The 24,161-nt window shown below is 42.0% G+C and overlaps 1 protein-coding gene across 4 annotated transcripts in view; it reads right to left on the bottom strand.

Annotated features, from left to right (window-relative positions):
• Window positions 1-24,161, bottom strand: part of LOC139409417 (myosin light chain kinase family, member 4b) — a 75,536-nt gene that overhangs the window by 28,746 nt on the left and 22,629 nt on the right. For 2 of the 4 annotated variants that reach the window (XM_071154552.1, XM_071154553.1), the window contains exons 2-3: window positions 20,898-21,081; window positions 20,452-20,520 (exon numbers count right to left, since the gene is read on the bottom strand). In XM_071154552.1, coding sequence (XP_071010653.1) covers window positions 20,452-20,520; window positions 20,898-21,081 — 253 coding nt within the window. Of the gene's footprint in view, window positions 1-14,903; window positions 15,479-20,451; window positions 20,521-20,897; window positions 21,082-24,161 lie in introns of those variants that run through there. The other 2 variants (XM_071154555.1, XM_071154554.1) reach the window with 2 other exon arrangements.

The following is a 24,161-nucleotide window of genomic DNA, read 5'->3' as shown; positions in this document are numbered from 1 at the left end:
CAGTTTCAAAGCATTATTCAGATGATAGTTTAGCATAATTTAGCTGTTGACTGCATAATTAGAATTCAGTTTCAGGCTTCATTTAGGAGATAGCTTAGCATAGCTTAGCCAATAGACATTGTTGGGACATCCTTCCGGTCTATGAATGGTCTAGAACGTGAAAGTAGAGAAGGGGAGACATCAGTAAGAGCGTACAAATTATCAGACTCACAACAATCACACCCCACACACAATAGCCTATTATGTCCTGTACACTAATCCCTCTACACCCAGCCAGTCTCTACACTCTTAGAAAAAAAGGTGCTATCTAGAACAGAAAAGGGTTCTTCGGCTCTCCCCATAGGAGAACCATTTGAAGAACCCTTTTTGGTTACAGGTAGAATGCTTTTGGGTTCCATGTAGAACCCTCTGTGAAAAGGGTTCTACATGGAACCCAAAAGCATTCTACCTGTAACCAAAAAGGGTTCTTCAAATGGTTCTCCTATGGGGAGAGCCGAAGAAACCAAAATAGTTCTGTGAGTTCAGTGACGTCCAGACATGAGCCGTTCTCTCACTCCTTTTTGCTGAATGACCTTGGAGCCTGGTTTAGTTGAGAGATTGTTTCCATGTAGAGGTAGCTAGGGAAGTCAGCCTTGTGTGCTGCTTGCTGATTGACGGGCTACACACTAATTGGCAAAACACACACACATACACAATGACTTGCTAGTTTCAGACCCTTAGATGTGAGAAGGGCCGTGCAGATGGGGGGTGAATGTGTTTAATGGATTATATTATGTAACGTTGCTTACGACATCAAGACAACTGTTTGGAAAAAGCAGTGCCCACGTGCCTGGTATTCTGGGTAAACAGTGCCCTCTAACCCCATGGTATGAGCAGTGGGACTGACCTCTCCTCCTAGCCCTGACACACACACACACACACACACACACACACACACACACACACACACACACTGAGAAGGCCAAGGCGTTAAAAGAGTAATCACTCCAGCCTTCCTCAGTTACCACTGGTGAAATCTAAGACACTTAACACAAACCAAACACATACCAAACTCATAATATCTTATTATTTAGAAACATACTGCATATACCTTCCTTTACAAGGCAAGTAGCAAGGCAAGTAGTCATTTTAAAGGACAGTCAAGTGTATCAGACAAATCTATTATTTTTCTGGGCTGTAAGTAAATATGAAATGTCAATCAAACAGTAACTACTTAGCTGGATTAGTCAAGACCCATTGCTCATTTCCACTCCTGCTGATCGGTCCTCAGAGAGATTGTTTCTCAGAATTAGTTTGGATTCTACAGAACAAAAAATATAAACACATGTAAAGAGTTGGTCCCATGTTACATCCCTGTGAGCATTTCTCCTTTGCCAAGGTAATCCATCCACCTGACAGGTGCGGCATATCAAGAAGCTGATTAAACAGCATGATCATTACACCGGTAAATCTTGTGCTGGGGACAATAAAACGTTTTGTCACACAACACAATGCCACAGATGTCTCAAGTTTTGAAGGAGCGTGCAATTGGCATGCTGACTGCAGGAATGTCCACCAGAGCTGTTGCCAGAGAATTTAATGTTAATTTCTCTACCGTAAGCCGCCTCCAACATCATTTTAGAAGATTTATATGTATGTCCAACCTGCCTCACAACTGCAGACCACGCCATGTGGGTGAGTGGTTTGCTAATGTCAACATTGTGAACAGAATGCCCCACGGTGGCGGTGGTGTTATGGTATGGGAAGGCATAAGCTATGGACAACGAACATAATTGCATTGTATCGATGACAATTTGAATGCAAAGAGATACCGTGACGAGATCCTGAATCCCATTGTCATGCAATTCATCCGCTGCCATCACCTTCAGCATGATAATACATGGCCCAATGTCGCAAGGATCTCTTCACAATTCCTGGTATCTGTTCCAAAGGTAACTGTGACCAACAGATGCATATCTGTATTCCCAGCCACGTGAAATCCATGGATCAGGATCAAATTAATTTATTTCAATTGACTGATTTCCTTATGTCGTGTCTTTACTATGGATTAAGTGATATATGACATGGTATTTTATCAAATAAATTCTCTGTAATTAATATTACCTGATTAAACTAATCATGTAAATGCAATTAACTAGGAAGTCAGGGCACCATGGAAGAATGTTTATAGAGCTGTTGTCTTCTGAATAACTCTTAAAGACCTGGTAATATTTTACATCAATGGCAGTCAATTATTAATCGTCACCTTATTCAATCTCATCTGAACGTCTTAAAATTCTTGGTTATCTTTACGAACCCTGGCTAACATGATGAAACAGCAATCCAACATTTGGTTTAATTATTTATTTACTAAATACCTAAATAATCACCCAGAATAACATATACACAGGATGGATCATACATTGATTACTAATTATGTCATAAAAGAAAACGTCCCTAGCGGACGAAACCGATATGACGGCTGGTTAAACAAAGAAAGGGGGTTCGGTTTGAATGAAAGAGCGGGAAAGCTGAGGAACAAAAGGATTGGGTCTCTATCGGACCTTATGAAGCTATACTATCGTAAATGCAGAATCTTAAGCATTCTAAATAACCACCCATTCGGAAAAGGAAAATGCAAGAAATATATTTATTCTGATCTGATTTACGCTTCAATAGATTGGTCGACGATGGAAGGCTGGGTTGCCCAACAGAGCTCTCCCTTGTCCTTTGAAGAATATGTCTGGGCAGATATGTTGTAGTGTGTGGTAGAACGTATACGTTGTAGTACCCTGTCGTTCTGAAGAGATTTGTCCATCCTTTCCTAGGCCACGCACGTTTACAGCTGCTGCTGATAACTCGACGTCTAGGATGTATCACTTCTTTAGTGAATAAGAGTTCAAAGTTCATACCAAGTTGCCATACTATAAGCTCATGCAATATTCTGGCTGGTGTAGTCAAATTCATCCTTCCAGCGTGGTGATCGTCACCTCCACATTGAAATTCGCCCTTCTAAACGTATGGACATCAGTCATCAGGAACACAATGTTAATTTTGTTAGGTTGTAGTCATTCAACCATTCGCAACCAGAGCTCATGGTAAGGTTGGCTTAGTTCGCTGTGAAATTGGTCAAACAGGCTCTTATAGAAATGTAGAAAAGGGGTTGGTTCATCATTTCCAACCAATGCCTATTCACGTGGGCGTAGCCAATGATTGAGCATATTTTACTCATGAAAACATTTCTCTAATTTTAAAAACTAAAATTACATTTAATCTTTTCACAAATAGTTTAATATTTAAACATTTACATTGCACAACAATTCCATGTGAATCTGATAACATGAAGGTGTAGACTTTCCAGGATACAGTTGATGTTGTCCTGTCATCAATAATAATGTCTCAGACGACAACTGACATCACATTCTTTAAGTACCAACGGACACTTCAACTGTTTGGAATACATACAGATTGTTCTTTTCCCCAACCTTTTGATGTTACCATACTCTATGTTAACAAAGGGCTTTCCAAGTGTTCATTCTGTAGAGTAGAGAGAGAAAAGGGGGAAAGGTATTCATGGGGGTCATAAACCTCACCAACAGTGCAACGTCATGACACTTATATGAACTGTAACTCAGTCAAATCTTTGAAATTGTTGCATTTTGTGTTTATATTTTTGTTCAGTATATACAGTATTCATGGGGTTACTCCTGCCCTTCCTTCCCTGACCACTGGAGGTCAGGAGAGACAAACAAACCCTTCAGGGGGCTGCAGAACTGGCCTCATATCAGTCACACCAGAGAGGAAGAGGCAAATAAAGAGAGTCAACTCCTGCAAATACAGCAACAAGCAGACCAATAAGCAGACCGCCTGCCTTCCCACCTTTGAGACAACAAATTCCATTGTTAGGGCGGAGACCATCCCGTCATTATATACAGTATCTATGTCTTTCTCTCTCTCTCTTCTGTCTATCTCTTTCAAATCTAGCGGTCTACCCTTAGTCTTTAAAACACCCAAAGTGCTGACAGCCCATAAAGTGTGACCGTAGTGGAATAGCCCTTTAACTACCTGCTGTGATTGTATGTCAGTCAAAAGCTTAATTCTACCCTCTTCGCTCCTCACTCTCTCTCTGCTCTTCCACCTCTTTCCTCCTCCCACCGTCCCTCCTCTGAGTCCATTGCTACGTGGGTGATGTCAGAAATAGAGACACTCTTCTGCACCTTTGAGACTAAACATCGCTCCCACCCAACCTCTTAATATCTCCCTAGCTTCTATGTCTACCACAATCTCTGTCCTTCACTCTCACTCGGTACGTCCCAAGAGATTTGTCCCTTCTCCCTCCCCATCTCTCTTTCAGTCTTAGGGAGACGGGGATGCAGCTCAGCTGGTCACATGAGTACCAGCACTAATGACACACACACACACACACACACACACACACACACACACACACACACACACACACACACACACACACACACACACACACACACACACACACACACACACAGACACACAACCATAACCACACACACACACAGGCAGGAGCTATACTAAACACACTCACTTTTACATAAAACATGACATGCACAGTTTGTAATCATTCTACCTCAAGACTACATATGCACAGGGTGCGCCTGTTTGCATCTGCGTCTTTGCCCATATGTGCTGTGCTCTGTGTTCTATGTGTCAAGCAGCAGGCCCAGTAGGTGCCAAGCTGATCTGTGTTAGAAATTAGTTATGCAAACGGTCGGTTACCAGACACCAGAGAGAGGCCTGGTGAAAACAACACATTCCTACGGTTCCTCATACCACAGAGAGAGAGAGAGAGAGAGAGAGAGAGAGAGAGAGAGAGAGAGGTGGATATCTTGTCAGTTGCGCAACTGAATTTATTCAACAAAAATGTGTTTTGCGCATTTAACCCAACCCCTCTGAATCAGAATGACATCCACATCATCAGAGCCCTGGGAGCAGTTGTTGCTGGGGGTTAGCGGCATTGCTCAAGGGCTGAAGGGCAGAATTCTCCACTTTGCCGGCTAGGGAATCAAACCAGCGACCTTTCGACTACTGGCCCAACGCTCTTAACTGCTAGAGCTTTAAGTTCTTTGGTGTCCACATCAACAAAAACTAGAATTGCCCAAACACACCAAGACAGTCGTGAAGAGGGCACAAGAAAGCCTATTCCCCCTCAGGGAACTAAAAAGATTTGGCATGGGTCCTGAGATCCTCAAAAGGTTCTACAGCTGCAACATCGAGAGCATGGTTGCATCACTGCCTGGTACGGCAACTGCTCGGCCTCTGACCGCAAGGCACTACAGAGGGTAGTGCATACGGCCCAGTACATCACTGGGGCTAAGCTGCCTGTCACCCAGGACCTCTATACCAGGCGGTGTCAGAGGAAGGCCCTAAAAATTGTCAAAGACCCCAGCCACTCCAGTCATAGACTGTTCTCTCTACTACCGCATGGCAAGCGGTGCCGGAGTGCCAAGTCTAGGACAAAAAGGCTTCTCAACAGTTTTTACCCCCAAGCCATAAGACTCCTGAACAGGTAACCAAATGGCTACCCAGACTATTTGTATTGTGTGCCCCCCCCACACACACACACCCAAACACCCCCCAACCCCTCTTTTTACGCTGCTGCTACTCTCTGTTTATCATATATGCATAGTCACTTTAACTATACATTCATGTACATACTACCTCAATTGGGCCGACCAACCAGTGCTCCCGCACAGTGGCTAACCAGGATATCTGCATTGTGTCCCACCCACCACCCGCCAACCCCTCTTTTACGCTACTGCTACTCTCAGTTCATCATTTAAGCATAGTCACTTTAACCATTTGTACATGTACATACTATCTCAATCAGCCTGACTAACCGGTACTGTATATAGCCTGTCTTTTTACTGTTGTTTTATTTCTTTACCTATTGTTCACCTAACACCTTTTTTGCGCTATTGGTTAGAGCCTGTAAGTAAGCATTTCACTGTAAGGTGTATTCAGCGCACGTGACAAATAAACTTTGATTTGATTTGACCTGTTACTGTTGGTTAAAAGTGACTATTCAAATCAAATCAAATTGTATTTGTAATATGCCGTTAAATGTACACCGTGTTGAGGGTCAGCGTGGCAGATGTGTTGTTGCCCACCCTCAACATCTGGGGACAGCCCGTCAGGAAGTCCAGGATCCAGTTGCAGAGAGATGTTTAGTCCCAGGGTCCTTAGCTTAGTGACAGCATTCTCACGTTGGTGTTCCTTTTGTCCAGGTGGGAAAGGGCAGTGTGGAGTGCAACAGAGATTGCGTCATCTATAGATCTGTTGGGTTGGTATGCGACTTGGAGTGGGTCCAGGCTTTCTGGGATGATGGTGTTGATGTGAGCCATGACCAGCCTATCAAACCATTTCATGGCTACAGATGTGAGTTCTACTGGGCGGTAGTCATTTAGGCAGAGAGAGTGAAACAGAGAGATCTTCACATCGTCTGGGTAAAGTGACAGTAAGTAAGTGAGCTACCTAGGTGAATGAAAGACAGGGAAGCCAAACTTGTCCTCTAACTAACTTGTCCTCTAACTAACGATTTCCAAGATGGCTCCGGAGGGTAGGGTCGGGTAGGGTCTTATCGGCTCTGAACCAACCATGCTATTTTGTTTGTCTTTTCACGTTGTCCGTAACTTTACTTGATCTAAAGTGCACAAGTATGAGAAATCATATTGTTATAATAGGAATAAATGAGGATGAAAAGGAAAACTATCAGTCAACGGAGGAAAAGGTCAGTGTTCATGAAACGTAATCTCAAGATGACGAACAGGTGGAAACAATTGATTTTCAAAGAGCTAACCGTTTCGGTGGCAGAGCAGAGAGAAGGCCCCGTCCAATCGTAGCTATGCTAACCCACTACAAAATGAAAATTGCCTTGTTACAACAGGGTAGGGAATTGAAGAACATATGGGGTCAATTTCCCTCCATATGTATTGAATTCAAGATCAAATAAATAGTGAACATGAAAAATAAAGTTGAGAATGTAAACATATTTTCGAGGACGGGTGAAATAGGGATGTTGAAATCAAAAACCAAACAATTGAAAGCAAAATGTATAGAATTGTAAACAAAAATAAGACATCAAAAGCAAAACCCAAAAACTTGTAAGCAAATAATTTTAAAGCGAGAGAAAAACTCCATGACAAATTATAAAAAATATATATTTGACAACGAATGCAAAAATCGTTTTTGGTTCAACTTTCCCAGCAATCAATCCTATTGAATACATTTTGCCAACATTTTACCTTTTGGTTACGCTACTCGTATCTTTACTTTCGATGTCTGTTTCTTTGCTTTCACTGCCAGTCTTTTCGATTGCGAGTTTTGGCATTATTTTTCCATGAAGGGTTTAGAGGGAGGTGTAGATAATGAGTCTCCGTTGGTCTGCTAGTTTTGGAGTGACGGTTTGTCTTAACCCAATCAATGACATGGTAGACAGGCTTATTTTCTATTGCCTACTTAAGTAGACGGTCTGGCTTCACCTCATTTTAGGGTTTTAGCTAACATACTTCAAAATTGTCAGTCACGGGTCAATAATGTACGGATATTACTTAGGTAAACATATGAATGGCGAACCAGTTACCAACACCTGCGCCGAACGTTGTGCAACAGGTAATTCATATGTTTACCTAAGTAGTTAGATGGTTTGTCATTAAATGTATTAGATAGACATGCTTCTAACCTCTTATACAATGGATAAAAGTTATGTACAGCAACCCCAGATGTAAAATAGTAAACAATGGTTACTTCTCAGAAAGTATTGAGCTTTTAAGAGGAGTAAAACAAGGCTGTCTGTTGTCTCCATATCTATTTATTATAGCCATTGAAATGCTAGATCCAATAAGAACATCAAGGGCTTAGAAATCCAGGGGATAAAAACAAAAGTGTCAATGTATTTTTTCTTAATTCCGCAATCTGGATCCCTGCACAGTCTCATTGAAGATCTTGATCACTTTTCTAGCCTCTCTGAATTAAAACCTAATTATGGCAAGTGTACCATATAACGTATTGGATCGTTAAAAAATACAGTGTTTACACTACCGTGTAGTTTACCAATAAAATGGGCGTATGGTGAAGTAGAATTTTTCTTTTAAAAGTGTTATATTTATTAATGATATTATGAATAGAAATGGAGGAGTTACAGTGGGGCAAAAAAGTATTTAGTCAGTCACCAATTGTGCAAGTTCTCCCACTTAAAAAGATGAGAGAGGCCTGACAATTTCATCATAGGTACACTTCAACTATGACAGACAAAATGATAAAAAAAATCCAGAAAATCACATTGTAGGATTTTTAATGAATGTATTTGCAAATTATGGTGGAAAATAAGTATTTGGTCAATAACAAAAGTTTATCTCAATACTTTGTTAGCAATGACAGAGGTCAAACCAAATTACCACAAAAATAGAGGAGGCAAGTGGAAAAGGGAGAAGATAGGGAACTTGTTTTCCTGCCATATATAAAATATACAAATTTGCTGAAAGGAACTGTCATAAATCGAAAAATATACCAGTGTCATCTGAGGACAAAAATGTTGACAGCTGCACCATACAGGTTGCAAAATAAGTGGGATGAGATTTTTGATGTACCAATTCCATGTCACATGGTTTATGAACTGGTACAAAAAACTATACTTGACTCAACACTTAAGAGTTTTTCCATTTAAATGATTATATACAATTCTTGCCACCAACATAATGCTATATATATGGGGCATACAACAATTTCAGTGCTGTAGATTTTGTTGCGAAGAGACAGAATCAATAGATCATTTATTCTGGTATTGCCCCTATGTAGCTTGTTTCTGGTCACAGGTTCAGGAATGGTTAAAAAATCACAACATGCACTTAAAATTAACCTTACAAATAACAGTGTTGGGCAACCTGGAAAGCCATAGCCAATCAATAGATTCATAGGAAAGGTTTTCATCTTTAGCTCACCATCATCTTTGGATAATATTTGATTAGAAAGATTCAAGCATTTGTAAAACATCACAGCACAATTGAAAAATATATGGCACATGGAAACCAAACAAGGGCAGTCTATAGTGATCGGTGGGATGGGCTGAGAGTGGCTGAGGGTTGGGATTAAACAGTGTGTTTGGTAATATATTGTTGATATATATAAAAGTAAAATTTATGTATATGTCGCAAAAAAGCCGTAAAAAAAACAAAGATATTTGTCCTACGAATGGGGGGGGGGGGGGTGGTGGAGGGGTTAAAAAAATGCATTTATGCAAACAACAGCTAGTGCATGATATCTAAGGAAGTCTCAAGGTTTTGCTTTCCTGAGATAGAATATGTCATGATAAGCTGTAGACCACACTATCTACCTAGAGAGTTTTCATCTGTATTTTTCGTAGGTGTCTACATACCACCACAGACCAAGGCTGGGACCTAAAACCGCACTCAATGAGCTGTATTCCGCCATAAGCAAACAGGAAAACGCTCATCCAGAGGTGGCCGAGGACTTTAATGCAGGGAAACTTAAATCGGTCTTACCAAATTTCTATCAGCATGTTAAATGAGCAACCAGAGGGAAAAAAGCTCTGGACCACCTTTACTCCACACACAGATACGCATACAAAGCTCTCCCTCGCCATCCATTTGGAAAATCTGAACATAATTATATTCTCCTGATTCCTGCTTACAAGCAAAAAGTAAAGCAGGAAGCACCGGTGACTCGATCAATAAAAAAGTAGTCAGATGAAGCAAATGCTAAGCTACAGGACTGTTTTGATAGCACAGACTGTTCCGGGATTCTTCCGATGGCATTGAGGAGTACACCACATCAGTCATTGGCTTCATCAATAAGTGCATCAGGGATGTCGTCCCCACAGTGGCTGTACGTACACACCCCAGACAGAATCCATGGATAACAGGCAACATCCGCACTGAGCTAAAGGCTAGGTCAAGGATTGGGACTCTTACGTGGAAGCTTATAAGAAATCCCGCTATGCAATCTGACGAACCATCAAACAGGAAAAGCATCAATACAGGAATAAGATTGAATAGTACTACACCGGCTCTGACACTCGTCGGATGTGGGAGGGCTTGCAAAACATTACAGGCTACAAAGGAAAGCACAGCCGAGAGCTGCCCAGTGACACGAGCCTACCAGATGAACTAAATTACTTCTACTGGCAAATAACACTGAAACACGCATGAGTTGTTCCGGAAGACTGTGTGATCACGGTCTCCACAGCTGATGTAAGACCTTTAAACAGGTCAACATTCACAAGGCCGAGGGGCCAGGCGGATTACCAGGACGTGTACTGCAAGCATGCGCTGACCAACTGGCAAGTGTCTTCACTGTCCGAGTCTGTAATGCCAACATGTTTTAAGCAGACCACCATAGTCCCTGTGCCCAAGAACACTAAGGTCACCTGCCGAAATGACTACCGACCCGTAGCAATCACGTCTGTAGTCATGAAGTGCTTTGAAAGGCTGGTAATAGCTCAAATCAACACCATCATCCCAGAAACTCTAGACCCCACGACAAAACCTATTCCCCCTCGGGAAACTGAAAAGATTTGGCATTGGTCCTCAGTTCCTCAAAAGGTTTTACAGCTGCACCATCGAGAGCATCCTGACGGGTACCGGAGCGCCAAGTCTAGGTCCAAGAGGCTTCTAAACAGCATTCTACCCCCAAGCCATAAGTACCTCTGAACATCTAATCAAATGGCATCCCAGACTATTTGCCCCCCCCCCCCCGACTTTTACACCGCTGCCACTCTCTGTTGTTATCATCTATGCATAGTCACTTTAATAACTCTACCTACATGTACATATTACCCTTTTACCTCGACTAACCGGTGCCCCCGCACATTGACTCTGTACCGGTACCCCCCTGTATATAGTCTTGCTATTGATATTTTACCTCTGCTCTTTAATTACTTGTTACTTTTATTTCTTATTCGTATTTTAAAAAATAAATCAACTGCATTGTTGGTTAAGGGCTCGTAAGTAAGCATTTCACTGTTGTATTCGGCGCATGTGACTAATAAACTTTGATTTGATTTGAAAAAATATATATACAGAAAGCCCTTTAATTGCGGAAATAAGTAAATAAAATCAATGATATGAGTAGTCAGATTAACTGACACGGACACAGCGGCGTAGCAGGAACTTCACAATACCATGAACCAAGAGGTTGTGAGTTCAAATCCCAGGTGAGGACATATTGAATAATAGTTGCTGTATAAATGAACATACACAATGTAATCTAATATGTCAACAATATTTTAAATGCATTGTGTTTGACCTTGCCCACAGACAAAGAGCTATCAAGGCCTTTATTGTCTTGGCAATAGTACCTCAGCTCATTTCTCTAAACTGTATGTGTCTGCCACTGTCTTTGCCCTTTACATCCCAAATGTAACATCTCTTTCTTTCTCAATTACTCTTTTGGTTGGCCACCTACCTATGGCTCTCTCTCCTTCATCTCTTTTTTTTTACCTCTCAGCTCAGCCTGGTCTCATAGTTCAAGTAAATCCAGGACACTCAAATTAGTATGATATTTTACGTATGGTATGGTTACATAAGACAAAATGTTACTTAAGGCAAAAACATAAGTAGGTTTGCGTGTTTTTATACTGAACCTTTACTTAACTAGGAAAGTCCGCTAAGAACAAATGTTTATTTACAATGATGGCCTACCCCGGCCAAACCTAATCTGGACGACGCTGGGCTAATTGTGCGCGGCCCTATGGGACTCCCAATCACAGTTCGTAACATATCATATGTTTAGCAAATTCGTAACTTATTGTATGAATTGGATGATGGACATCCTCAAATTAATTCATGCCAAAAGAAACTTAACATATCATACTAATTGGAGAGTCTTTACTTTTACGATGTTACATCTACCTCTGAGTACAGGTTGCTCAGCTCCTCTCTATAGCTGTCTGCAACTGTCTTTGCCCTCTGCAACCCAAGTTGGATACATTGTTATACTTAGTTACTCACTGTGGGAATAATCCTAACTTTCACTTAGACTAAATTAACATTAGATTGAAGTAGACTGAATGAAAATCGGCTTAAGTAGAAGTGAGGAATCACCCATTTTTTTGTTGGTCACTCGACCTACGACTGTCTCCTTCTTCCTCCCTCTCTCTCATTCATTTCGCAGTAAGCTAAATCTGTCCAGTTATGTAGACCCTGCGACAAGGAGAGAACCCTTTGTCACATTAGACACAGGCTTCAGAGGGAACTCTCTTCCTCTTACACACATTAGCACAAGGTGGGAAAACTCTCACCCAGAGGACGAACAAATAATACTATATAATATTACTATGGTCATTTACCCAAGAAAATATACAAAGCTGTCGACATTGATATATCCAGAAATATGTGGCCCATATGGGAATCAAACGCACACAATTCTGGTGTTGCCAACATCGTGCTCTTACCCAATGAACCATTGGTACCTCAATTATACAGCAACACTGAAACTTACAGCCCTCTGCTACATTTAGTACCTCTCGTTTTCTTAATCATGTCACTGTGTATTTGAAAAGCTGTTCTGCACTACACTTCTGTCAAACTGGTTGGATCTATGCAATGATGTTGAATCAACATGGAAAACCGATTGGATTTCCAAAAAGTAATCAACGTAAGGGCATTTTGTACTTTTTTCATCAAACTTTTAACCTAAATGCATTGACATTTTTTGTTGATCTCATGTTGAATTCAGGTTAGTTGAAAACTAGTTGCAAATCAAAACTAGATGTTGAACTGACGTCTGTGCCCAGTGGGTACCAAAAGCAAATATTAAATGCCACCAAATAGGCTACCACAGTTGTGTGGCTATATAACAATCTTAATCTTGATCTACGTCAAAGCTCATCTGATCTTCTCAATCATGTCCTTCTGTGTGCGAAAAGCTTGTGACAAGCGTTAGTTGTTCCATGGGGGGGGTCCCACATTTTGGCATCAGTTCAAATTGACCCTCTTTCTGTCCCAGAACAGAGAGACTGATGAGACAGACATTATTCTGCAGCTTTTGCTGTGACAGTATTGCATTCCAACGGCACTTCATGTCTGCTTGATTTTGATTGATTGATTTGTTTATTTCAGTGTATACAAAAGGTGTATGAATATACAGTAGAAATGTGTCAGGCTTAAAACTGGGAGCATTTAAACAGTGTGCAGCAACTTCAGTGAAGGGTATTCTGACAACTCCATTTGACGTCCATCAATGATTTACTCGAGTTGTTCAAGCTTACTACCTCTGAATTGGACCCAATGTTTCTGCCATAGTTATGAGACTCACCAGATCAGTAGCAGAACACAATCATTCAACCAAAACTTCTTATTGCATCATTAAAGCAGACCCTTTCTTTCCAGATCTCAGTAAGAGAAACCTGTCTGTAACTAAATGCAACCACTGCCACCCTCAGATCACATGGACATAGCTCATATGAGAGATGGCCGGGTCTTCTTTCCAAGGCCTGTGACATGATCAATCAAATATTATGGCCCTCTGCCCAGCACGTTGTCTCGCCTGACAGTTGGGGTGTAGTTGTTTTCTCTAGCCATTATGGCCTAGGATCATAGAAACTGATCCTGCAAGCCAGAGATCTCACACTCAATGTAAACTAAGGGCAGTGGTGTAATGTACTTAAGCAAAAATACTTGAGCGTAATACTAAAGTCGTTTTGGGGGGGTATCTGTACTTTACTTTACTATTGATATTTTTGACAACTTTTACTTTTACTTCACTATATTCCAAAAGAAAATTATGAACTTTTTACTTCATACATTTTCCCTGACACCCAAAAGTACTCATTACATTTTGAATGCTTAGCAGGACAGGAACATTGTCTAATTCACAAACTTATCAAGAGAACATCCCTGGTCATCCCTACTGCCTCTGATCTGGCGGACACACTAAACACATGCTTGGTTTGTAAGTGATGTCTGAGTGTCGGAGCGTGCTCCTGACCCTCCATAAATAAAAAAACAACAAGTGAATGATGGTGTCTTGTTTACTTTTAAAAAAAGGAATTTAAAATTATTTCTACTTTTACTTTTACTTTTGATACTTATGTATATTTTATCAATTGCATTTCCTTTTGAATCTTAAGTATATTTAAAACCAAATACTTTTAGACTTTTACTCAAGTAGTATTTTACTGGGTGACTTTCACTTTTACTTGAGTCATTTTTTATTTAAGGCATCTTTATTTTTACTCAAGTATGACAACTGGACACTTTTTCCACCACTAAGGGCCAGTTTAAGCCTAGTCCTGGACTTAAAAGCATTCTCAATGGAGAATCTACAGGCTTATTTTATCTATAGGCTAATTCTGTGTCCAGGACACCGGTTCTAAGTCTTTATCATGGAAAGACAAACACAACAAACTATCACTCTCTTTACAGTGCAAGCAATTTGAACAAGCATTTCAAAGTCACTATAGATTAACATGTCTGTTAGGTTGATAATGTGCCAACATATTTCAAGACTTTACTTCAGCCTACAGGCCTACCAGTACTCTCACTTTCTCTCTCTCTATCCTCTACCATGTTTCCATTATGACAGGATGATGAAAAACAACAAAACATCCTCCGGGTAGAATTTTCTCCACTAACGAAAACTTCCTACTCTGATAGGTCAACAGGTAAACAGAACCTCACCTCCACAAGAAGATTCAACCAGCCACACATGCACACCTGCACACCTGAGCGTGCACTAAGCCCTGCAATCATACCCTTTTTACACTATCGTGCTGGCCCGAACCGTACAGTACTGACTCTTGTCACGTGGTCTTTTCCAGCATGGTGTTTAAGCAACTATGGTGGATACATAAACCAGATAGCACAGTACATTTTGGCTGAGCTCAGTAGTATGAATGAACCAATAAAGACAGAGAACAGGTCTATCTGTACCTGCATGTCTGGAAAGGGTGTGTCCCTGTCCCTCTCCCTCTTCCTCTTGTAGATGAATAAATTCCAGATCCGTCTCCATAGGAACGAGGCCACCAGACACACACTCCCTACTATCCAAATATCCTTATCCTTCAGAAAGTTCTCCATGGTAACTACTGATGGTTCTAGATCTCAGAGTCCCTACTCTTCCTTCTGCTCCTCTTCCACGTCTGTGCTCAGAGATGGATTATTTCCATCTGCCTCTCTCTTGTCGACAGCAGCGATGGGTCTCGGGGTGATCGGCGGCAGGTTGGGGTTGTTGACATGGGCATGACAGTGGGCGCTAGGTGTTTATGGAACAACAAGGCCTCTCTTTCTGTCTCTCTCTGACCAATCTGATCTGATCGCTCAGTCGCTCAGACACTCCTCCCACTCCTCTCAGTCACTCAAACACTCCTCCCACTCCTCTCAGTCACTCAGACACTCCTCTCAGTTACTCAGACACACCTCCCACTCCTCTCAGTCACTCAGACACTCCTCCCACTCCTCTCAGTCACTCAGACACTCCTCTCACTCTTCTCAGTCACTCAGACACTCTTCCCACTCCTCTCAGTCACTCGGATGGGAACAACAAGTACATCTCTGCCCAGTCGAGCTGTCCTACACCCCCCACCTGCTCCTCGGCCCTGTTCCCTCGACCCCCGACCCCTCCACCACCCCCCAGCCAAAGGGGAGAGTACATGCTGTCTCAGAGACGACGAGAGGGGGACAGGTGTGTGTGTGTGTGTGTGTGTGTGTGTGTGTGTGTGTGTGTGTGTGTGTGTGTGTGTGTGTGTGTGTGTGTGTGTGTGTGTGTGTGTGTGTGAGTGAGTGAGTGAGTGAGTGAGTGAGTGAGTGAGTGAGTGAGTGAGTGAGTGAGTGAGTGAGTGAGAGAGAGAGAGAGAGTATGTGTGTGTGCGTGTGTGTGCGTGGGACAGGTGGTGTTAGGTTCAGGGTGTTGGTAGGCTAGCGTTGTCTGGCTGGTGTGTCAGCAGAACACCGGAGACCATGTGGCATCCCAAAGTGTGAAGTCTCTCACTTGTTCTCTCTCGTTCTCTCTCGTTCTCTCTCTCTCACTCTCACACACACACACACACACACACACACACACACACACACACACACACACACACACACACACACACACACACACACACACACACACACACACACACACACACACACACACACACACACACACATGAATCTGTATGTATATTCTGTGTGTCTGCAGGTGCATAATGTGTTTGTGTGCAAGTACCATATGGCTCTCAACACCAAGGAGAGTGGATGGATTCCTGCTAGGCCACCCTTAGGAAAATGTATGCACACATGAATGGATAAAATCAGTGGTGGAAAAGTACCCAATTGTCATACTTGAGTAAAAGTAAAAATACCTTAATATAAAATGACTCAAGTAAAAGTGAAAGGCACCCAGTAAAAGACTACTTGAGTAAAAGTATGAAAGTATTTGGTTTTAAATATACTTACAGTGCATTCGGAAAGTATTCAGACCCCTTGGACTTTTCTAAATTTTGTTACGTTACAGCCTTATTCTAAAATCGATTTAATTGTTTTTTTCCCTCATCAATCCAAACAAAATATCCCATAATGACAATGCAAAAACAAGTTTTTAGACATTTTTGCAAAAAAATTCTTATGGGTGTCATAAGACTAGAGAATCTTGTTTCTCATGGTGCCTTTTACTGAGGAGTGGCTTCCGCCTGGCCACTCTACCATAAAGGCCTGATTGGTGGAGTGCTGCAGAGATGGTTGTCCTCCTGGAAGCTTCTCCCATCTCCACAGAAGAACTGGAGCTCTGTCAGAGTGACCATCAGGTCACCTCCCTGACCAAGGCCTTTCTCCTTTGGGTGGCCAGCTCTAGGAAGAGTCTTGGTAGTTCCGCACTTCTTCCATTTAAGAAAGATGGAGGCCACTGTGTTCTCGGGGACCTTCAATGCTGCAGATATTTATCAGTACCCATCCCCACATCTGTACCTTGACACAATCCTGTCTCGGCGCTCTATGGACAATTCCTTCAACCTCATGACTTGGTTTTTGCTCTGACGTGCACTGTCAACTGTGGGACCTAATGTAGACAGGTGTGTACCTTTCCAAATCATGTCCAATCAATTATATTTACCACAGGTGGATCCCAATCAAGTTGTATAAACATCTCAAGGATGATCAATGAAAACAAGATGCTCCTGAGCTCAATTTCGAGTCTCATAGCAAAGGGTCTGAATACTTGTGTAAATAAGGTCTTTTTTTTAATAAAATTGTTAACATTTCTAAAAAACTGTTTTTGCTTTGTCATTAAGGGGTATTGGGTGTAGATTGATGAGTAAAAAAAGATTTAATACATTTTAGAATAAGGCTGTAATGTAGTAAAATGTGAAAAAAGTCAAGGGGTCTGAATACATTCCGAATGCACTGTAAGTATCAAAAGTAAATGCAATTGCAAAAATATACTTAAATATCAAATGTAAAAGTAATATCTTTAATTTCAAATTACTTCTATTTGGCAGTCCAAATGCCACCTATGCACTCTGTGAACTATATCCCAGCAGTGGTCTCCTGGACCTTTAACAGACAGCAGCAGGTGGGAGAGCAGAGAACAGGGGTGCATCCCAAATAGCACCATATTACTGATATAGAACACTATTCCCTATGGGTTCTGGTCAAAATGAAAGCAATAAATAGGGAACATGGTGCAATTTGGGACGAAAGCAGGGGTTAGAGAGCAGGACCTGTCAGAAATACATTTGAAAGGAACCTGACCTCAGTAAGGAACAGAAGAGAAGCTGCCTTGTAAACGCAGCTACTGGTCTGTTGTGTCAAAAGACATCCTTCTCTTAGATAAACAAGACAGAAAACGAGCAAGAGAGAGATGATTGCTGGAGCAAGGTGCTGTTTAGAATCACTGATCTACAAATCATTGTGCATTGTGAATACCTATATGTGAATACAATTTGTGAATCTGTGCAGTGCCTTGATGCCCTGGAACATGCTGAGAGAGAGAATGTAGATGCAGTTAGATTCAAATAGCCAGGGATCTTGAGTTACACATGCAGCAGAGTCTGATTGGAACATTTCCTTGGGCTCTCATTGGCTGTAGCTTGGGCAACAGTGGTACATATAGAAAGGGAAAGCAGACCACATTTAATTTGATGTTCAGCCTGAAGAAGAGAATGCACTTCTGCTGTGATGCACAAACACACTCCGAATCCACCCTGGTTCACAAAATACAATCAATCATAGCAGCTATTTTTGAAGGAGGTTGTACTTGAAATTATCATAATATGATCGTGATTGTTTTTCTACTTTAGTTGTAGGCACGGACAGCAATACACCGCTGTGACAAGACCACTTCGTATTGGATATCTGACCTCTACAAGCCCACACACTCATGGGAAAAAAATAAAAAATCCACACCGATATATATGTATAGCCGAAATACACTCATGGCATGTTCAATAGCAGCACATTACTGTGGCTTTCTGTTGAACTATTGTGAAATATACCAACACAACACATCTTACTCAGTCCCTAGACACCACCTTGTGGTGGTTCTTATTCAAATGCTGTCTTCAGCGCTATCATCTCAGCACAATCACGTCCACTGTAGTGTGTGTGATAGACTTTCTGATTGCAGAATCACAGAGCCTTAGCCTCCTCTTGTGTTAGAAGTGAAGTGTTACACCAGTCAGTGTAGGCCAACAGGTGTGGGGGGCAGAATAGGTCCTGCCTGGACTAAAGTATCTACTTATTTAAGGCAACTGGTGATAGAAACAGAGGGCAGTAAGTAAAGCACCTGTGCCTATACTATAACCACAGGCTATAACTACAGGCTATAACCACAGGCTATACCCACAGGCTATAACCACAGGCTATAACCACAGGCTATAACCACAGGCTATACCCACAGGCTATACCCACAGGCTATACCCACAGGCTATAACCACAGGCTATACCCACAGGCTATAACCACAGGCTTTAACCACAGGTTATACCCACAGGCTATACCCACAGGCTATACCCACAGGCTATAACCACAGGCTATACCCACAGGCTATAACCACAGGCTTTAACCACAGGCTATAACCACAGGCTATAACCACAGGCTATACCCACAGGCTATACCCACAGGCTATAACCCCAGGCTATATCCACAGGCTATACCTACAGGCTATATCCACAGGCTATAACCACAGACTTTAACCACAGGCTATAACCCCAGGCTATATCCACAGGCTATAACCACAGACTTTAACCACAGGCATTAATCACATGCTATACCAACAGGATATAAAAACAAGGCTCTGAATAGGAGAGTGAACACAGGCTTAGCTTAGTGAGTCAAGTCAAGTTTATTTGTCATATGCACACAGGGCTCTAAAAAAAATAATAATAATTGATAGCACTGGTGCTCCGATTTTAAAAAAAAGTTAGGGGCACTACATGAAATAATACAGCCTATATTGGGCCAATATAAATTATAGGTACTTTGAAGCACATGTTGTGCCCTATAAACTAATATGTAACACTGTAAATACCTGTCATTGAAATTACAAAGTAATTTTTGGAATATTAGGTTTCTACATTGTGTAAATGCTCTATTTTCTGATTTTTTTTTTTATTTTTTTTTTTATTTTACCTTTATTTAACCAGGCAAGTCAGTTAAGAACAAATTCTTATTTTCAATGACGGCCTGGGAACAGTGGGTTAACTGCCTGTTCAGGGGCAGAACGACAGATTTGTACCTTGTCAGCTCGGGGGTTTGAACTCGCAACCTTCCGGTTACTAGTCCAACGCTCTAACCACTAGGCTACCCTGCCGCCCCCCAGAAAGCCACAGTAATGTGCTGATTGAGATGCATTACATTGAACATTGTACACTATCTCTTTAAAAACGTCAGGTTTGTGATGACTACTTGTAGATATGTCACTCATTCATTTGCCATTATCTTTTTTGATTTAACCTTTATTTTATCAGAGTCATAGTCATTGATCTCCTGAAGAAGAAGCTCTCCCTTTTATTTCTGCGCCCCCAAATGTTTTAATATACTGGTAAAGTTAACACGTCGTTAGCTAGCTAGCCGATGGGGCAACGTGACTCAACAACGTGTAAAGAAAGGTCGACGCGCGAGTGGTTTTAGAATGCCCAAGGCATGGTTTATGAAAATAAAATGCGGTCCCGGTCAGAACTTTTGACCTGGTTGGGCTAGAAGTAAGCCGTTTTCACTGTAGTAATTGTGCAGCCATAATGCTAACGAATCTGTACCCCCTTGTTTATCTAGGGCACTTGGAAACAACGGTACAGTGAAGCCTCATCATTACAAAAAATATTATCTGGGAGACACAGTGCTCCCAAAATAAAACTCCTGGTTGCACAGCAAAATATTTCATTGCAATTGGTCGCACTTTAGAGCCCTGTATGCACAGGATACACAAGGTACACAGTACAATTAAATTATTAATTAGGTTCACACTTGACAATGATGGTGTAAAGAGAGGGGTAATGGTCCTACCTGTTGATGGTCTCCTTTCTTCTCCACTTGCTTGAGGATGAGGGGCAATAGCTGAGGGCAGGGGCTACCCTAAATGTGAGAGGATGAGAGGTACAGGTGAGAGGATGAAGAGGGTAAACGGTGAGGATTGGGGGTAGCCTGAAAGGTGAGATAATGAGGGGTTAAGTTAAGGGGGTTATGTTTATGTTATGAATGAGGGTTGGGGGGCAAATATTATACATTTAGGGGGTAAGAGAATGAGGGGTATAGGTGAAGGTTTTGGGTGCAGACTCCACTGTTGGAGGGGGTGTAGGCGAGGATCGGTGGTAATAGCCCTACCTGTTCGGTTAAAGGTGAGGATGGGGGTAATGACCCTACTTGTCGAGGGTTAAGGTATGAATGAGTGTACAGATAAGAGATAAGATTGATGGGAACAAATATGTGAGTATTTGGGGTGCTGGCCCAACCTGTTGTCGTTCTCCCTCCTGCTCCACGTGTTTGAGCTCCCAGAAGCTTCTCATGGTCTCCACCTTCTCCAGGTGTCTGAAGAACGGCAAACGGGTCTGATGGACTTTGCCATTCTGCTTTCTGCTTCCTGGGGCTGACTCACTGCTACGGCCTTCACAGCATGGGGAAGGCTTCTTGTCTGACCTACACCCACAACGTACAAACAAACAAAATTAGATCAGTTTGGAATAGAATAGAAGAATATTGTATTGCCCATGAGAGGAAATATGTCTCTCCCATATAATATTGAATTGCACATCTAAGAGAAGAGTGGCACATGTGTGTACCGATAGGACACATGGGCTGTGAGTAGCTCTGTTTGTACCGACAAAACTGGTTATATGTAGAAACCAGAAAACAAAGATGAAATTAAGTCTCTAAAATAAAAAAATAAAAATTTCCCCAAGCAAATGGGAGAGAGTGAGTGGTCAGTTATGTACAACAGTGAACCAACAGTTGGTAAAGCAGTGCGGCGACACAAATCCAACAAGCCATGGCTTCCCCCAGAGGAAAAGACAAGGAGCAACTTGGAGACCCAAACGAGAGTAATGAACAGCTAAAGGATATCCAGGAAAACAAAGCTAAAATGATCTCAATGCTCACCTCACCAAAACTAACTGCTACAATCTGTTGTTAAAGAAGTACATTTGCTATCGTGTCAGACATGCACAAACAAGGCTTGTGCATGAACGAACAAGACAACAAAATGAGCATTTTGTAAACAAAGTTGCAAACTTTAGAAGATGAATTGGACCAGCAAGAAAACAGAATGAGACAAAACAACATGAGAATATTGTCCTCACTGGAAGATGAGGAAAAAGGAGATCTTTCCAGCTACGTGGTCAAACTGATATCAGAAGAACTTGACGTGGGTATGTCACCAGAGGATCTGGAACGATGCCATAGAATCGCCATGAAACAGAAGAATGCTAAATACCCTTGCATGGTAATCTTCAAACTGTGGAACTATCAGATCAAAGTCAACATTATGAAGGCACAGGGGGGAAAGGAGATCCAAATCCAAGGCCAGTCCTTTTATTTCATACAGGACCTGTCTGCTAGGTGGAGAAGAGTGGTGGTCGGTGCCGTCATGATGGCTACAAAAACATTACATGAGATTATCGGCAGATGTGATTTTCCTGCAAGAGCTGCACTTTAAAAAAATTAAAAAGTAAGATTTGGAGAGTCATATATATGCTGCCACCTACTGTAGTAACAGCAGAGGTTAAGTCATCCTGATAAATAAGAATACACCCTTTCCCCTTATATCCCAGCACAGGGACCAAGAAGGACGTTTTCTCATTTTGAAAATACACATTGATTTCATTGTATATCCCCCCAGAGACAAACCTGCTTTTATTTTAGATAGAACTTAAGCTATATTAGATCAACCCCAGACAGAAAGTATTATTTTAGTCGGTGACCTAAATCAAGCATTCAGCAAGTTAGAGACACAGCAATAAAAAAGGGACCCCCTCCAAAAAGGCTGAAAATGTTAATCTCTACAAATATTTTCCAGGACAGCTGGAGATTATTATTCCCAACTACAAAAGACTAAAGGGCCTCCCGGGTGGCGCTGTGGTCTAAGGCGATGCATCGCAGCGCCAGCTGTTCCACCAGCGACTCTGGGTTTGAGCCCAGGCTCTGTCGCAGCCAGCCGTGACCAGGAGGCCCATGGGGCGGTGCACAATTGGGTTAGGGAGGGCTTGGCCGGTAGGGATATACTTGTCTCAACAGTGCACGCTGACCAGGTCGCTAGGTGTACGGTGTTTCCTCCAACACATCGGTGCGGCTGGCTTCCAGGTTGGATGCGTTCTGTGTCAAGAAGCAGTGCGGCTTGGCTTGGCTTGGCTTGGCTTGGCTTGGCTTGTGTTGTGTTTCAGAGGACACATGGCTCTCGACCTTTGCCTCTCTGAGTCTGTACGGGAGTTGCAGCGATAAGACAATAACTACTAACAACTGGATACCACTAAAAAATAAATAAATCAAAGTAAGAAAAGCTATTCAAGAATTAACTACTTTTTTATGCACTTAACAATACTGTATACTGGTTTCTAAAATCCATGCTTATTTACACCAACAGAAAATACTTTTACCATTACAAATTACTATCCAAGATGGCGTAGCAGTAGGACGTGTTGTCGTCTCGTGTCCCTTGTATATATCGTTTGTTTTCGTTTTTTTTTCTTCACATATCTTTAAAACTTTTTGCTGAACCTCAACTTCTTCTAAATACTCTCCTGCAACCCGCCTCACCCAACGTAGCTATTTTTCCTAAAGTATTTATATTTACTTCGGATCTGGAACCCCTCAACTGAAGCTAGCCAACTAACTACCAGCTTCAGCAAAACATTGCTAGCGGTCTTCAGCTAACCGGTCATCAGCTAACCTTTAGCTCGGAAAGCTCTCGCCAGTTCGAACAACGCGACTCTAACCAGAGCATAACGGACCTATTTATTATTTTATTTTTATTTTTCATCCCCGGATTCCCATCGCAAACGGAACATTTTGAGCTCCTGGGCTACAATATCCAGACCCACGACCGGTCCATCGATGTCACCGCATGAAGAGGAATAAACAGACTCCCCCCATCGCGACGTCCCCAAAGGCTAACTCTCTAGCCCTTGCTATCTCCTTGCTTGCAAATTCGGCCTGCTAACTGCTAGCTTGTTTAGCCCGGTCCGCTAACTGCTACCGTGTTTAGCACCGTCTACTAACTGTTAGCTTGTTAGCACAGGCCTGCTAACCGTCTGAATCGCCGCGTCCCAAACACTCACTGAACCCATATTTACTCTCTATCCCTTTTCGATTTTTTATTTGTTTATACCTTCCGGTAACCTGCCTCACCCAATGTGATACGGAACCGCTATTATCTTTACATTTTTAGAACACACTCAAGAACCTCCAGAAGCTAACCAGCTAACTGGCTACAAGCTATTTAGTCATTGTTAGTTTTCTAACCTGGATAACACTCGCCAGTCCAGCTTCCCTGCCCCATCCACCGCTGCCCCTTGGACACTGATCACTTGGCTACATAGCTGATGCATGCTGGACTGTCCATTAATCACGGTAATCCATTCTGCTTGTTTATGTTTTATCTGTCGGCCCCAGCCGCACTTAGGCTCTGTGTGTAGTTAATCCGACCCTCTCTGCCTAATCAATCGTCATTCTACCTGCTGTTGTTGAGCTAGCTGATTAGCTGTTGTTGTCTCACCTACTGTTTT

Source organism: Oncorhynchus clarkii, chromosome 5, assembly GCF_045791955.1.
Source record: "Oncorhynchus clarkii lewisi isolate Uvic-CL-2024 chromosome 5, UVic_Ocla_1.0, whole genome shotgun sequence".
Classification (NCBI taxonomy): Eukaryota; Metazoa; Chordata; class Actinopteri; order Salmoniformes; family Salmonidae; genus Oncorhynchus; species Oncorhynchus clarkii.
The sequence above is the reverse complement of the archived record's forward strand: the minus strand, read 5'-3'. Positions and strand labels throughout refer to the sequence as shown.